This window comes from Chroicocephalus ridibundus, chromosome 10 (assembly GCF_963924245.1).
Source record: "Chroicocephalus ridibundus chromosome 10, bChrRid1.1, whole genome shotgun sequence".
Taxonomy (NCBI): Eukaryota; Metazoa; Chordata; class Aves; order Charadriiformes; family Laridae; genus Chroicocephalus; species Chroicocephalus ridibundus.
The window spans coordinates 1,122,471-1,137,413 of record NC_086293.1 but is presented as its reverse complement, the minus strand read 5'-3'; the positions used below and the strand labels follow the sequence as shown (position 1 = coordinate 1,137,413).

At 50.1% G+C, this 14,943-nt stretch overlaps 1 protein-coding gene across 4 annotated transcripts in view; it reads right to left on the bottom strand.

The window, feature by feature from the left end:
- PHF2 (PHD finger protein 2) overlaps positions 1-14,058 on the bottom strand; it is a 92,068-nt gene extending 78,010 nt beyond the window's left edge. For 3 of the 4 annotated variants that reach the window (XM_063347766.1, XM_063347769.1, XM_063347768.1), the window contains exon 1: positions 13,480-13,705. In XM_063347766.1, the coding sequence (XP_063203836.1) occupies positions 13,480-13,577 (98 nt within the window). In that variant the 5' untranslated portion in view covers positions 13,578-13,705. Of the gene's footprint in view, positions 1-13,479; positions 13,706-13,822 lie in introns of those variants that run through there. The other variant, XM_063347767.1, reaches the window with a different exon arrangement.
- Between the last annotated feature and the right edge of the window lie 885 nt (positions 14,059-14,943).

Sequence of the window (14,943 nt, the reverse complement as noted above, 5' to 3'; positions counted from 1 at the left end):
CCTCGAGGTGGGGCCTCTCACCAGTGCCCAGCACAGGGGGACCATCACTTCCCTAATCCTACTGGCCACACTGTTCCTGACACAGGCCAGGATGCTGCTGGCCTTCTTGGCCACCTGGGCACACTGCTGGCTCATATTCAGCCGCTGTCGACCAACGCCCCCAAGGCCTTTTCGCTCAGCACGCTCTGCCCCAAGCCTGTAACGCTGCATGGGGTTCTGGTGACCCAAGTGCAGCACCCGGCACTTGGCCTTGCTGAACCTCACACCATTGGCCTCGGCCCATCCATCCAGCCTGTGCAGATCCCTCTGTAGAGCCTTCCGACCCTCCAGCAGATCAACAGATCCTGCCCAAAATTTCAGAAATTTCAAAATTTTTTAAAAAATGGAGAAATCTAGCAGTGTTATAAAAAGTGATAGAAATTATATGTGAGACTTAAGTAGTTGGAGAGCCAGTGAGCAGCCCAGCAGTCACCTTGCAGATGAGCTATACACACAGTGTGACAGCTTTGTTTCTCTCCCCAGGCTGCTTGTTCTGCCCCAGTCCCCCTCCTGCCCCCTGCCCAGCTCCGAGCCGTGCCCGTGGTGGCCCCTGAACAGGCATCGAGAGCATCTCCCCCCAGGACCACTCCAGGGCCCCCCCAGCAAGGCACACACAGTTGCCATCTCCCAGCACTCAAGCCGTCCTTGGCTGCTGTGGGCAGCTGGTGAGAGTTAAGAGCAGCCCCAGTTTGTGAGCGGGACCGGAGCACTCTGCCAGTAACGCACTGGCGCAGGACTGAGCTTTACACCGTTTCCTCACAGCCGCGCTGCACGTTTGAACTCATGGGTTGTCTGGAGGGCTACGATAACCCCCTGTGGGCACCGATTTTCTTACCTACTCCCCACAGGATACAGTTTGCAAACATCAAAAGTCAATCTGAAACACAAACATCTACTTTGTATTAATATCCACGGTATCCAACAAGGACAATGGACCGCATTCAGCTGCAAAATAATAAGAATAAAATCACTGCACATCACCTGCGAACCAGCCCACAAATTTCTTCTCAGTTCCCGTGAGCAGTGAGCACGCAGGAGGAAAACACAGCTGAACAAACCCAAACCTCCCAGTTACGCCAGAAGTAAAATCAGGCAACTTTTGCTGAGAAAAAAACGAAACCCAAAACGAAACCCAAAAAACTCCAGAAGAGCGAGCAAATGACATTGCCTGCATTTCTGACAGCAGCATCCCAGAAACCGCAACTTGTCCCCAGATTTGTTGATTCAAATAGCACACGTAACGAGAGCTAAATATTCTGACAGAAAATTCACAGCGGATTGTCACCTATCTGCTAGGCCACACCACTGCCAAGCTGCACTGGAGCGCAGTATGTTCAAGACACACGTTCTGCCATAAAGAAATAATTGTCTTTAAGGCACCAAACAACAGGGGAAGACTCCAGCAATTGCAAGTTTGCTGGGCTCCCACCCAGCAGCAGTGCTGCAAAGGTCGCTGGCGCAGATTTGCCGCCCAGCGCCGGGCAGGAAGGGAGCGGAGGGGACGCCTGAACAGCAAATTCGGAGGTGGAGGCGGCTGAAGGGCTCAGGCAGCCCTCGGGATGGGAAATCCATCCGACACGGACCACGGCACGGCTACCGGACCCTCCCGCTCCTCCTCTCACTCTGTCTCCCAGAACAACTTTCACTCCCTCTTCTACAGATAAGCTATTCATTTTCTTCATTATGCTACGTATCACATGTAAAATATTAATGTGTTAATTAATGTGCATGCATGAGAGAGTTACACCAAACCCAGCCAGAGAGAGGTTAAATGACTTGACAAAAACACGTGAGGAAAAGGAGGAGCAAAGCCAGTAATGAAAGCTTGCAGTCCATCTCTGTCCTCTGTATTAATCTCTGTGTTTAACCACTATGTCCAAAAATATAAATGTCAAGTATTTAACGCAGAGTTCTGACTATAAGAATTTACACAGCAACTTTAAATCCAGAGCATCTTTATGCTCTGCAATTCTACAGAACACACAGAGACGGTCCGAAGACGGTATAGGCAAAGAAGCTACAGGTGCCGTGGAAGGAACGGTCACGTTTCGATGAATACAGGGATGTCCTTAGTGATCTCGGATCGCCTGAAGACGTGGGAGTAAAACTGCAGGGGACTGTGAATAATACTGCAGGGTGAGATGCAGCTGTGGATGAAAAAACTCCTATTTCTGATATTGTTTATAAAGCGTAAACTGGGAGATAAAGTCAGGGCAGAAGGCACGGTACGTCAGGACACACGCTGCTGAATGAATAACCAAGGCTCTAAAGAAGTTAAATACATCATTTCACATAATTCTTTGAAAACCTAGAGGATTGTTTACACAGGACTCTCATAAAATAAGCAAGCATTTGAGAGACATTTCACCTTCACCATTCCAGCTTGCCTTTTGCAAGGCTGGGGAAGGATTATTCTCCTATAGCATATTTAATGCCCTGCTGTATTTTGAAGTTTCATCATATAGTTTTACCCTCTCTTAAACACAACCACCCAGACTGAGTTTAGAACGTGAAGCCCTGTAGCAGTAACAGTAGATAATGTTTCCCAACGAGCACAGTATTTTACACCTGAAAACCACAGACAGTGGGGTATGGCCTTAGAGTCACGATAGCTGCTCAGCCTGACCACCCTCTCCTGCAGAACTGCTCGTGAGCTGTTCCCACAGCCGACAACCCCTGACAGCTCTTGGGCTGTAGCTCTGCTACAGTCACACCACGGCCGTGACTAAACCCAACACGATTTGTTGTTGAGTGGAAGACACATGAAAAAATATTCCCTGAAATACGGTAAAACATTAGAAACTCTCTATACAGAACTAGAAAATTAAGCACATTTATTGGACTGTAGAAGAAATGTTCCACTACCTTCTCAGCAGAACTCAAACGAACAACAATCTCACAATTAAAGAAGGTGACTCTCTCAGGAGGAGGACATCAAAACGGTGATGGAAAAATCTGACTGAGAAAGAAGGCTCTTCAACTCAACTAACAAAATAACAACACCTGGAAACTGAAAATAAGCAAACTGAGATAGGAAATACACGTGATATTTCCAATAATGAAAAAATAAATCATTGGTATGACTCTCTAGTGTATTTGTTGACTTTTCCTCAGGAGTACATATGCTTTCACTTGGTTGATGTGTTTGTTCTGATCAAAAAAAGTTGGTTGATGATCTACGTAAAAGTTCAGAATACTTTCAAGCACCATTTTTGACGTTAAATTTGACATTAAAATTCATAGGTTCTTCTCAGAACAAGCCTGAGTGTTTCAAGATCTCCTCAAGCAGCTAAACTCACCCATTTTAGAACAAAAGTCCCGCATTCAGCTGTAAGAAAATGGCATCCCATAGACTGATCGTAGAATCATAGAATGGTTTGGTTTGGAAGGGACCTTAAAGATCATCTAGTTCCCCTGGGCAGGGACACCTCCCACCAGCCCAGGTTGCTCCAAGCCCCGTCCAACCTGGCCTTGAACCCCTCCAGGGATGGGACAGCCACAGCTTCTCTGGGCAGCCTGGGCCAGGGGCTCACCACCCTCACAGCAAAGAATTTCTTCCTCAGATCTCATCTAAATCCCCCCCCTCGCCCTGCTGCCCACGCTGCTGGGGATGCAGCCCAGGATGCGGTTGGCTTTCTGGGCTGCAAGCGCGCATTGCCGGCTCATGTTGAGCTTCTCGTCCACCAACAGCCCCAAGTCCTTCTCCTCAGGGCTGCTCTCAAGCCATTCTCCACCCAGCCTGGATTTGTGCCTGGGATTGCCCTGTCCCGCGTGCAGGACCTTGCACTTGACCTTGTTGAACTTCATGAGGTTTGCCCGGGCCCACCTCTCCAGCCTGTCCAGGTCCCTCTGGATGGCATCCCTTCCCTCCAGCGTGTCGACTGTGCCACACAGCTTGGTGTCGTCAGCAAACTTGCTGAGGGTGCGCTCCATCCCACTGTCCATGTCACCGACAAAGATGTTAAACAGCACCGGTCCCAGTACTGACCCCTGAGGAACACCACTCGTCACTGGTTTCCAGTTTGTCACTGAGCCATTGACTGCAACTGAGTACAACCATCCAGCCAACTCCTTACCCACCGAATGGTTCATCTGTCAAATCCATGTCTCTCCAGTTTAGAGATAAGGATGTCATGTGGGACAGTGTCATCTTTCTCAGATGTTCTCTAACATACTCTACCATCTTTATGGCTCTCAAGAGTAAAGCTTAACTAAGAGGCCTTGTCTCTAGATCAGAAATTAGTCAAGTCTTTAGAATGATTAACCCCTAGTCAGCACCTAAATGTAGAGTACAAGCTTTAGTGTTTCATACACAAAGGGCAGGAATGAGCAAGCCCAGACTGCTGCCGAGAGGTCGCCTACAGACTTCTTTTCTAGCTAGATTATGCACAGCAGGAATAGCCTTAGGCTATTTGGTCATCCTCTGGGTCTTGCTACTTTTGATGGTACTTCAGAGACTTTGATTTCTGAAGTGACCATGGAAAAAACACTCCATTAGTATTCATTCAGGTATCCGGCAGGATTCCTCACCACAACAGCATTCTTTAATTCCACAAGAAATATTTCTTGGATAGGAGTTCGTAGTCTGTAAGGAGCTAGATGTTCAAGTGGTCCTGCTCCCAATTAATTCCAGCCAATGAACTGCACGTTAGCTAAAAAAAATTAAAAGTACATTAGATACAGTCTAATTTTACATTCCTTAGCAACTGCTGCAATTGTATTTAAGGGTATTTAGAGATCTCAAATGGAGAGAAAGAAAATCACAAATGGATAGCACGGTGATCCAGGAGACACTCTCCTTGTCTCAACAGGCCAAACAGCAACAGAAGTCTAAGCCCCTTCACTTCCCCCTCCTGCCCCAATCCAGAAACTTTGGTGAGATGTTCAATAGAAGGGATTAAATATCGCTTATATGCTGGCTATGGGGATTGTATTCCTGAATAATGATCACTGGCTGTTTCATGTGCTCCCACGTTATTCTGCGTTCGTCCAAAAACATAATGAAAACCATTTGCAGCCTTTGTGGGATCTGGCATCAGAGGGCAGGGGGCTGCGCGGTGCCCAGCGCGAGGCACGTACAATGAGATACTGTTCTGCACCGCAGCAGCAACAATGTGGGTCCGAGCTGAAAGGGTAAATCACATCCACATGGCTCACAGTTAATGAGTGCATTTTTATACACACCAACAATCACAACCGCATACTATCATCGTCGTACTCCATGTGCAATTCCCATGAAAAGCAAAAATATCATCTGGTCACCCAGATCACTCTGCCGCCCACACAGAGTGCAGACATGGTGTCACTGTGCCAAAGGAGCACAGGAAGATTATTTTTTTAAATAACGGGTATGTCGTAACCAGGGCTTTTTAAAATCATTATAATTTAGCCATATCAAATCCAGCTTTTCCAGACCAATGAATGGCACAGATGACATAGGAACAGTGTTCCTGCCAATTTTCACATTTCTATCACCTTCCACTGAGACGTTAACAGCAAAAAAAGGAGGTTTGACAAAGAATCACAACTAATGACTCCTAGCAGAAATACCTCACTTTTTTTTTCCCCCACTTGTTACAGCCTTTCAGTCTGCCAGGTGAAAACTTGAAGGAAAAATGCTCTCCCTGAGAGTAAATGTAGTATATTTGTTGCTAATAGAGGAAAACACAATGAAATCCACAAGCAATGCAATAAAAACATACAGGCAACTGTAACTCCAGTTGCCCTTACATGTCTCTAGATTATCAGATTAACAACTGCAAATACAAAATTTAAAAATATTTTTGTTTCTACGATTCTGATTTTTTTTCCCTGTCAAAATACACTATTGGTTAGCTTTATGCTCAACTACTTGCTAAAACTAATGGATAAAATACTAAAAATTGCCAAACATCCCATTAGAGACCCACGCCAGGTAGCTGTGCAACCTTAAGCACGTAAGCACTGCAGTGCAGCACTCGGTGCTCGGGTCTGTAAGCACGTCACTAAGCCACGGCCTCATCCAAGGACCAGCACCCATCGTTTTTTGGGGATGTGCCTGCAAAGAAGCAAAGAGGGAATTCCTCCGTGGACTCCTGGCTGGGTATTCTTCACACCTTGGCAGCCTCTTCCACCAGCTCTACCAAAGGGCCAGGCGAGCTCAACACAAAGAGGGTTGCGCTCTCCAAGACGGTGAGAAAACCATCCCTCGGCACCCTGGATGCACCCTGGGCTGGGATCCCAGCTCTGGAGAACAACCAGCTCCAGCAGAGCGAGTGTCACTGTCACCACACCACAGTCCCAGCGAGCACGGTCCCGGGGACACCACTGTCCCTCAGAGAGCGTTCTTCAGAAGGGGTTGAGTTTCTCAGCCATTACGTGGAGCAGGGGACAAACACCTCAGGAACGAGTTCACATGAGAGACTTTGTGAAATTTGCTAAAAATCCTTGTTATTGCCAACATATTCTGTGTGGAAGGTATTGAGATGCAACAAACAGCTAGGTAACATCCCAAAATAGATTGTGCATAATGCCCTAAAATAGACTGTGCGCAGGCTTACTGTTTTCAAATACAAATCTAGAAAGGAATTACTAGATTTACTAGAATTACTACAAAGGATTCCTATCGCTCAGCAAGTAGAAGAGGTTCTAATATACACTCACGTTACGGTGTTCCCAGCCACAGATAAGATGCATAAAACAGTTACTATGAAAAAATCCTGTTGATTTCAAGGAGTTAGCTCACCTCTATCACAAAAAAGCTTCTAGCGCTGCTGCGATGCACCTTTAAATGATACTTTCAATGCCACAAACCACACTTAATAAAACGTTTTCGGGAACTGTGGAATATTTTAGATATTCAAATTTCTAACGAACAGGAAAATAAGTCATTACAACTAGAAAGTCACTGCCATTAGCTGATGGGAGTTTTGTTCATCAGAATAATACTGTAATAAGAGCATAGCACCAGTAGTGGGGTATTTGCTGTGACCCCGCAGTCGAATGTACTTTTGAAGTGTAATAAAATTTTGCTTATAAAGCTGTGAGCAAAAAAGATCATTTGCTTTTGGCAGTGAAAGGACGTTGTGTTCACACCGGACAAAAGGCCGGCGGGCTCAGCAGAGCGCTCAGGCACCGAGCACGCCTCGGCACTGCCTCAGCGCTGTGCAAAAGAGTAACCCAAATTCAGGAGGGCACAGCCAAGCTGACTTTAAACTCCGGGCGGTGGCACCAAGGATTTACTGGGAGTCCTTGTGCAGTCCTACAAACTGTCCCACGGCCAAAGCCCATGCTTGCATTGTCACAGGCTGCCACACCGGAGACGGCCATCCAGGCTAGAAAAATACCCTTCGTTTTCTGCGTAGATACATCCTAAAACATATATCGATCAGGAAGAAGAAAATATATTAAAGTAATATTGAAGACGATGGGGTTTAGAAAGCCTTATAGCGATTCTAGAACACTTTTTCTCTTCACCAGTTTCTCCCCCTCCGTAGTTACGCTGCTTTGATCATTTTTTTCAAGACATTTTTATGCATTTCCTTCATTACAGAGCTATTCAGCAATAAGAAAAAGCACCGGGTAACCAAGCCCCTGGTTGCTTGCCGAACTGATTTTTTGTGCCTGAAAAAGGACGTTGCTTTAACTTTCCTGATTAAAAGCCAGCACCCGCTAAGGGTGCAGTCCCACTGCTACTGAACTTAACAGGCACCCGGGTGTTTGCAGGACTGCTTACCAAACGCAGCCCAGCCACGGGTGCTGAGGAGCGTTCGTTAGTTCGTACCCCTTTTCAAATTCTTCCTTTTTAATTAAACATGATTTGCGCTTGTTATCCATAACGTTTTATCTTTTCGGAGCTAAAATGTGGATCGTTTCAGAGGTAGCTAATCATTTCACACCATAGTACAAGGCAAAAAAAAAAAAGCAACGCAGCATCAGTCTCGGGACAAGTGTGCCACGGGTTTCTACCTCGATGCAGCCCCGGACATTTAAAAAGAATTTTTAAAAAGGTGTAAAATGGATCTGAAATTAAAAAAGCTTAAGTTCTCTGAACAGTTTTCAACTTCCAGAATAAATAACACTATGTTACTGAAAGAAGATTAAAATGACAGCAATTTCAACCTGAAGACAAGAAGGATTTTAATAGTTTTTACCTGAAGTTCAAAACTTCTTCGTATTCCACACTAACAATTCATATTTTTTAAAAAACTAAGTGTTTTGGTTTGTTTGTGTTGTCTTCCTTCTAAGGCAAACGATTCCCACTGAAGTCTCCATGTTGCCACTTTATCCAGAATAATCAGCATATCTATAAAATAATTTCTAAACAATTTGGTTTCCTACTTTTGTTGGAACAGAGCATCCATCCAGGAAAGCATTCCGGTGTAGGCATTAGCATGGCTCATTCACGATAGCCGCTCTTGTCAATCTGACAGTATAACTGCGGCTGTAATGTTGAGTAACTCCTCAGGAAAACTGGAAATAATCTTAAATATTTGGTTATTGGAAAAACTTACGTACCTCATTCCTGTCCGAACTAAAGGAAATCATTCTGTGCACAGTACAATTAACCTCGGTCACTCCCTCCACTGTGATAATACTAAGGCAAACAGCACTGTATTTTTAGGATTATCCTCATTTAAAATTTTACCCAAATTTCCAAATTTGGCCACAGCCAGTGATAAGCCTATGTAGAAGAGAGGAACTAGACGCTGCCGTGCAAAACTAGACCTATTTTTAAAAGGGACAATGACGAACACTCCAGTAGGAGAATAAACCCCATACACAGGGGTTTTAGTTTTGCAGTATCATAGACAAGTGCTTCTCCTAACCTGGATGGAGTGTGCTCTGTGCATCGAGGCACCTTGATTAACATCCGTCATAATTTTCCGCTGCTACGGTAACTGCATGAACTACTTTTAGATAACTAAACCTTTTGTAATTTTACTAAGTTACTTGCTCCGGCTATGCCTGGGGCAATAAGTTTCAAATTTTAAATATAGATGGGGTAGAAAAATAAATACAAAAATACTTGTTATTTTATTTAGCAAGCGATTGTATAATCCCATCCTACACCACCAGGTGCATGTTATGAGAACTGATAAGAAAATATCCACTGCAGAGGAAGTAAATAATTTACCTTCCTTCACCTACAGCTGTAATAAATAACCCAATATGGATTTCTAGTTGAACAAACTTGTACAAAAGGACTTGCCTTGCCTCGAATATTAGGTTCTGGAACACGCCCACATAGATGAGATACTTAGAGACTTGTTGTTAAATGTGACTTCTTCCAACTCTCAGCAGTTTCCAGTCACAACCTCTCAGCTGCAGCAAAGGCGCTGAGGAACAGAGGGTGTCCCTGAGAGAGGCAGCTCCTAAACCACAGACGACCTCAACCACCATGACCAACACCATCCCCTAGGAGCAGAGGAGAAGGCAGAGCCCTTCACGCAGCATGGGTGTAACGTGCTTTGGCCAAACGGCTCCACCAAGCCAGTGAACCACCTTGTCCCCCATTATTTAAAGCAAGCCTGCGCAGTACATGGCACAGGCAGCACCTCCTTCAGCCTGCAGCACCGCCTGCACAAAGCCACTCGTCGGGCCAAGCCTCCAGATGAGGTAGCAGCGTGACTACCTGATTCTCACCTTCTTCATACATCAGCACAAGAGCAACTCTATCCTCCTCCTCCTCCTCCTCGCTCGCCCCGAGTACAAAGAGCCATCTCCTGTACCAACAGGCTTTACGGCTGCGGGGCACCGACAGCCCCAGCTATTGCTCCTGCCCGCAGCCCCGCTGCTGGGTCACACACCGAACAACGCCAGGATGCCCCAACAGCAGGAGAGCCAAGAGGTGAGGACAAAACACAGATGTACTATGACAGAGCAACGGAGGAGCCAGGAAAGCACGGAGAACCAAGGTTGGCTTTTTACAGCAAAGCAAAGGGCTAGAAGCAGTTGAGGTGTTTGAGATTTCGTTAGACCAAACACCCACACCCAACGAATGCACGACCTTCACAAACGGAGGAGTCAAACAACCCCACTGTCTGCTTCAGGGTTATTTTCCTTTTGCCTGTAAGATCATCTCCATCCCCTCCAGACAGAGCTTGAAGCCGCTTGTTTCAAGCTGCTCAGGAAAACACGCAAATGACTGAAACTTAATTTAACGAGAAGTCACAATCAGCATTCTGTGAACATACTGGTGGCTCCATAGCTCAACACACTTCATAACAGTGTCCAAGGGTCTCTGATGATGGGTAACAGAGGGAGTGGTAACAGAGGGCCTCCGAAAGCTTTCAGAAAGAAAGAAACAGAGCTAACGATGATAAATTCTTTACTCTTTCTTCCTATTAAATGTTAAAAAAGTTTAACATGCGTTTTGATATTTTTATCATATGAATTTACCATCGAAACCACAGAAGTCGCCGCAGAGATGTTACCCAACCTCAGATGCGAGGGAGACTCTGACTGCTACGTGAATAAAACCATAAAAAACATTTCTTTAAATATTTGGAAACTACCGCCAGAAAGGAAGCACGAAAACACCTGATCTGCTTCCACAAAACCAAAATAGAAATGACACTTTTCTTTCCTGAAATGCACACTGTATGTCATGTTAGAAAGAGACATAAGTATGATTAAACGATTAAAAAACTGGGCAAGCCTCCTCAGCGGTGTGCAGCTTCGCACACTTGCTCGTTTTTGGTTGCAGTACAATTTCTATATGAACATGAACACTACCAGTGCTTTGCGTGTCTAGGAGACGGGACAACTTTATACAACTGACACATGATTTTTATTTTTCTTTGTGGAATATTTCTTTGCTCATAGAAAAGCAAGCAGGCACATACATAAGCTGTTTTCTACTAAATCACTCAACATACTTCTCCACAACAATTATCTTAGGTTCTGATGCGGTGAGAAGTCTCCTCCTCCTCAGTTTTCTTTACTTTAAAATCCACCTCTGGATGCTACCGTGAGCTAACCATAAAAGGTACGGTACCCCTGCGACAGAGATACAATTCAATTCCGTCCCTTTATACCACAAAATGAAATACCTTTCTGTGTGCATGCATGAGATATTGCCCCCAAGCTGTCCACAAAACCATCATTTTCTTGATCAGATACACCTAATCTCTCTTCATCAGTTTTAATCAAAATTCATCACCATATGCAGGCAGCTTAAATTCCTTCTGCTGTTTCGCTTTTCACGAATCCGCTCTATCGGCACTTTGCATGAAAATCTTAATTTTTTCGCGTTCTTAAGCCTTCCAAGTTTCAAGTGCCCAACACTTGAAGCCTCTTTCCTGCCTCTAAATCATCCCCCACCTTGTCATTTGTGCCTAAGTCCTAATGGACACAGGCCAGCGAGCAGCCACTAAGCCCCGAGTCCAGAACCACACGTGTACAGCACCCCACCGCCAACACCAGCACTGGAAATAGTATTTTTGCTTCACATTTCTATGCAGCTTTTTAACTCAGTAGCGGAACATCATCCCTAACGTCACAGTGAAGTTTCTTTCACAGGGTTTTTTGTGGGCAGGGGTAGGTTTGGGGAAGACGTGCGGCTGACCAGGGCCTGGCCGGGCACCTGTGAAGCGCAGGGGCAGCAGGCAGTGCCTCCTGCCTTCACCTCCTCCACCTGCTCTCACGGGGCAATTACTGGCGCTGGTTAAAGAGTTACAGTTTAACCTTACTGAATGCCTGTCAGAAAAAGCGCTCATCCAGGTGATTTACCGCATTTATAATTTCACTTTTTACACTTTTATCACTGATGGGAGAATCGCTGCAAAGCCGGTTAACGCTCCATCACCCTCCTCCCCGACACCGACACAAGGGAAGCCTGCCGGCACGGCTGTCCTCCCCTTCCACCGGCCCCTCCGCCGCCGGGACCCCCGGTACTGTCCCTCACGGCCACCTGAGCCTCCTCCACGGGCGCAACATGACCGCTGGGCTGCTCTGTGGGCCTGCCCCGGCTGACGGCCCCCAGAGACCCCCACAGACCCCGCAGAAACCCCTCAGAGACTCGCCCAGGCCCCTCAGAGACCCCCGGTCCCCCGCTGGGGGCGCGGCCCCTTCCCCGCCGCCGCCCCCCGGCACCCGCAGGGCGCAGCTGAAGCGACTTCCCGGGTGATTCTGTGAATTTTAATATTCTCGGCTCTCCGGCCACCAACTTCCCCCTTTCTCACAGCGGAGGCAAATAACAATACGCGCTCCTGAAGTTGCGCCGTAACTCCAGCGCGGCCAACCCTCCCATTGTCTGCCGCACCGGCGCTCCGTGAGGGCGGTTTGGGGAGAAACGAGCCGAAATGAGGAGTCCTCCGCCCCGGCCCGCCCCGCTCAGCCTCCCCCTCCCCCGCCGCTTTCCCCCGCCCGGCGGCTGCCGCCGCTACGGCAGGGCCCAACCCCGGGCGCCTGGGCGGCGGCAGGGCCGGCCCGCCCCGGCCGGGGGGTGGTCGGGGGCGGCCGCCCCGTAGCCCGGCGTGAGGCGCGGCGGGGGTCCCCGGCGGCCGCCTCCCCCGTGGGGCGGGGGTGCCCTGCCCGGGCTGAGGGGCGGGCTCTGGGCGAGCGGGGTCTCCCCCGCCCGGCCCTCCCCGCCTCGGGGCAGGCGCTCTCCCGGCGCGGAGGGGCTTCCCCTCGCCCGCCTCCCCTCCGCCAGGGCGGGCGCCGGGCCGGGCCCCGCCGCGCTCCCCGCCGCCCGGCCCGCCAAGGGTTAAGCCGCAGGGCTGGCGCGGCGATGGCAGCGCTGTCAGCCGGGAAACACCCCGGCTGCCCCCCGCCCCGCTCCTCCCCGCTCCCGCCGCCCCGGGGAGCCGCCGAGGGCCGAGGCGGGGGGGTGCCCGGAATCCCCCCCCCCCAGCCCCCCCCGTCTCCCCGTCCGGGAGGCCGGCCCGGCCCGCCGCGCCAGGCGCCGGAGCCCGCTGACAGGGCGGCGGAGCCCCGTCTTCCGCCGCCGCGGCCCCCCCTCCCGGCTCCCCTGCCCGCCGCCCCGGGCTCCGTCCCGCTGAGGGGAGCGGTGTGCGGCCGAGGGGACACGCAACATGCCGGCCGGGGAGCCCGCCGCCGCGCCGCCCTGCCAGCGCCCAGCCGGCCGGCGGGAGCCCTCCCCTCCCGCCGTCCCTGCCCGAGGAAAGCACAATGGCCCCCCCCCAGCCCGGTGACACCGGAGCCCCGGCGGGGGGGGGGGGGGGGGGGGGGGAGCTTTGTGCGGGGAATCCAGCAAAATTTACAAAACAAAACACACACACACATACACACACACACAAAAAAAAAATACAACGGGTTGCGAGCGAGCGGGAGACGGGGGCAGAGTGGCTCCTCCTCCTCCTCCTCTCCAAAAAGGCCTGTTGGAAAACTGCACACGGCGGCGGCTCCGGCAGCGCCGCTCCCCGCCGGGGAAACGGCGGCGAAAGGCGGCGGGACCGCGGCGAAAGGGGGGGGGAGGCCCCGATCTCTTTGTGTTACCTGCCGTGGAACCAGTCCTTGCAGGCATCGCACTCGATCATGAAGCGGGTTACGTCGTAGGGCAGCCTACAGATGCAATAGACGGGCACCGTCGCCATGTTTAGCTCCCTCCACAACAGGGCTGGCCGCCCGGCCGAGCGGGGCTGGCGGCGGCTCCTGCCGCGGGGTCGCTCCGGCGGCTGCTCCCTCCCGCCCGCCGCCGGTTCGCGATGGCGAAGAGGGACGGGGAGGGGGGGGAGAAGGGAGAGGAGAGGGGGGGGGGGGGGGGGGGGGGGGGGGAAGAAGGGGGGGAGGAAAAAAAAAAAAAAGAGGGGGAAAAAAAAAAATCAGATAATGCAATTACGGCTCCTCAAGGGCGGGCGAGCAATGTCAGGAAAATAATAAAGGGCTTCCCAAAGTTTGGCTGCATGGTTCCTCCGGCTCCGCGAGCGCCGACCGGACTGGGGCTTTTTTTTTGTTGTTGTTGTTGTTAAATGATTATTATTCAAAATGTTTGGCGAAATGCATTCTATTGCGTGCCCCCTGGTGACAGTACAGTACCGAGCCTGTTCATAAACACTCCGAAATGTAGCCCTTTCCTTCTCCTCTCCTTACGTCAGCTCGCAGCATTGCAATATTTCCTCCGCCGGGGCCGGGGCCGGGGCCGGGGCGGCCGGCGGGGGGCCGGGGGGAGGAATATTTTAGCTTTTGGGGGAGTATTTTTTTGTACCCCCTGGCTGCCAGGAAGGAGTTTTTTAAAGAAAGCGGCTCTGCCCCCCCCACACACACACACTCCGCGCCCGCCCCGGGGAGGGGGGGGGGATTTTCTGGCGGTGGGAGCGATGCAGGGGCCCCCCTTCCCCACCCCGTCCCCGCAAACGTGATGCTCCGTGGGGGGCTGCGAGAGCGGGGGCACAAAAATCCCCCTTTTCAGGACAAGGCGCCGCCGGCGCTGGCACGCTTCAAAGTAGCTCTCGAGTACCGTGCTGCCCTCCCAGCAGAAATAATGACCCGGGGTCAGGGCGGTGATGGTGGGCAAGGGCCTATAAACACACGCGGGCGTTGATTTTCATTAAGAAAGAAAAAAAATTTACCTTCCTTTTCGCTGGTAGAATTATATTATGAGGTCTGAAGTTGCCCGTCTCTGCCCGTTGCCGCCCTTTCACCCTGGCAAGTGGGGCTGCTACACCAAAGAGACGAATATTGTTGAATCATAGAATGCTTAGAGTTGGAGGGACCTTCAAGATCACCTGGTTCCACCCTCCTGCCTGTGAAGGGCCAAATCAAGGCGGGAGGGTGCTGGGTAGGTGCTGCGAAGGGCCATTTAGGCACAAAACACCCAAGACGCCCAAGACTGCACAGACGCTGGCTTCCTCTCGGAGATGGGTCAACGGTGGTGGTGGACGCAAAAGAGGAACCCTGGAGCTGGAACCAAGACTGAGGATGCAGCACCTCTCTTGCCCTCAACGCCGAGACTCTGAAGGG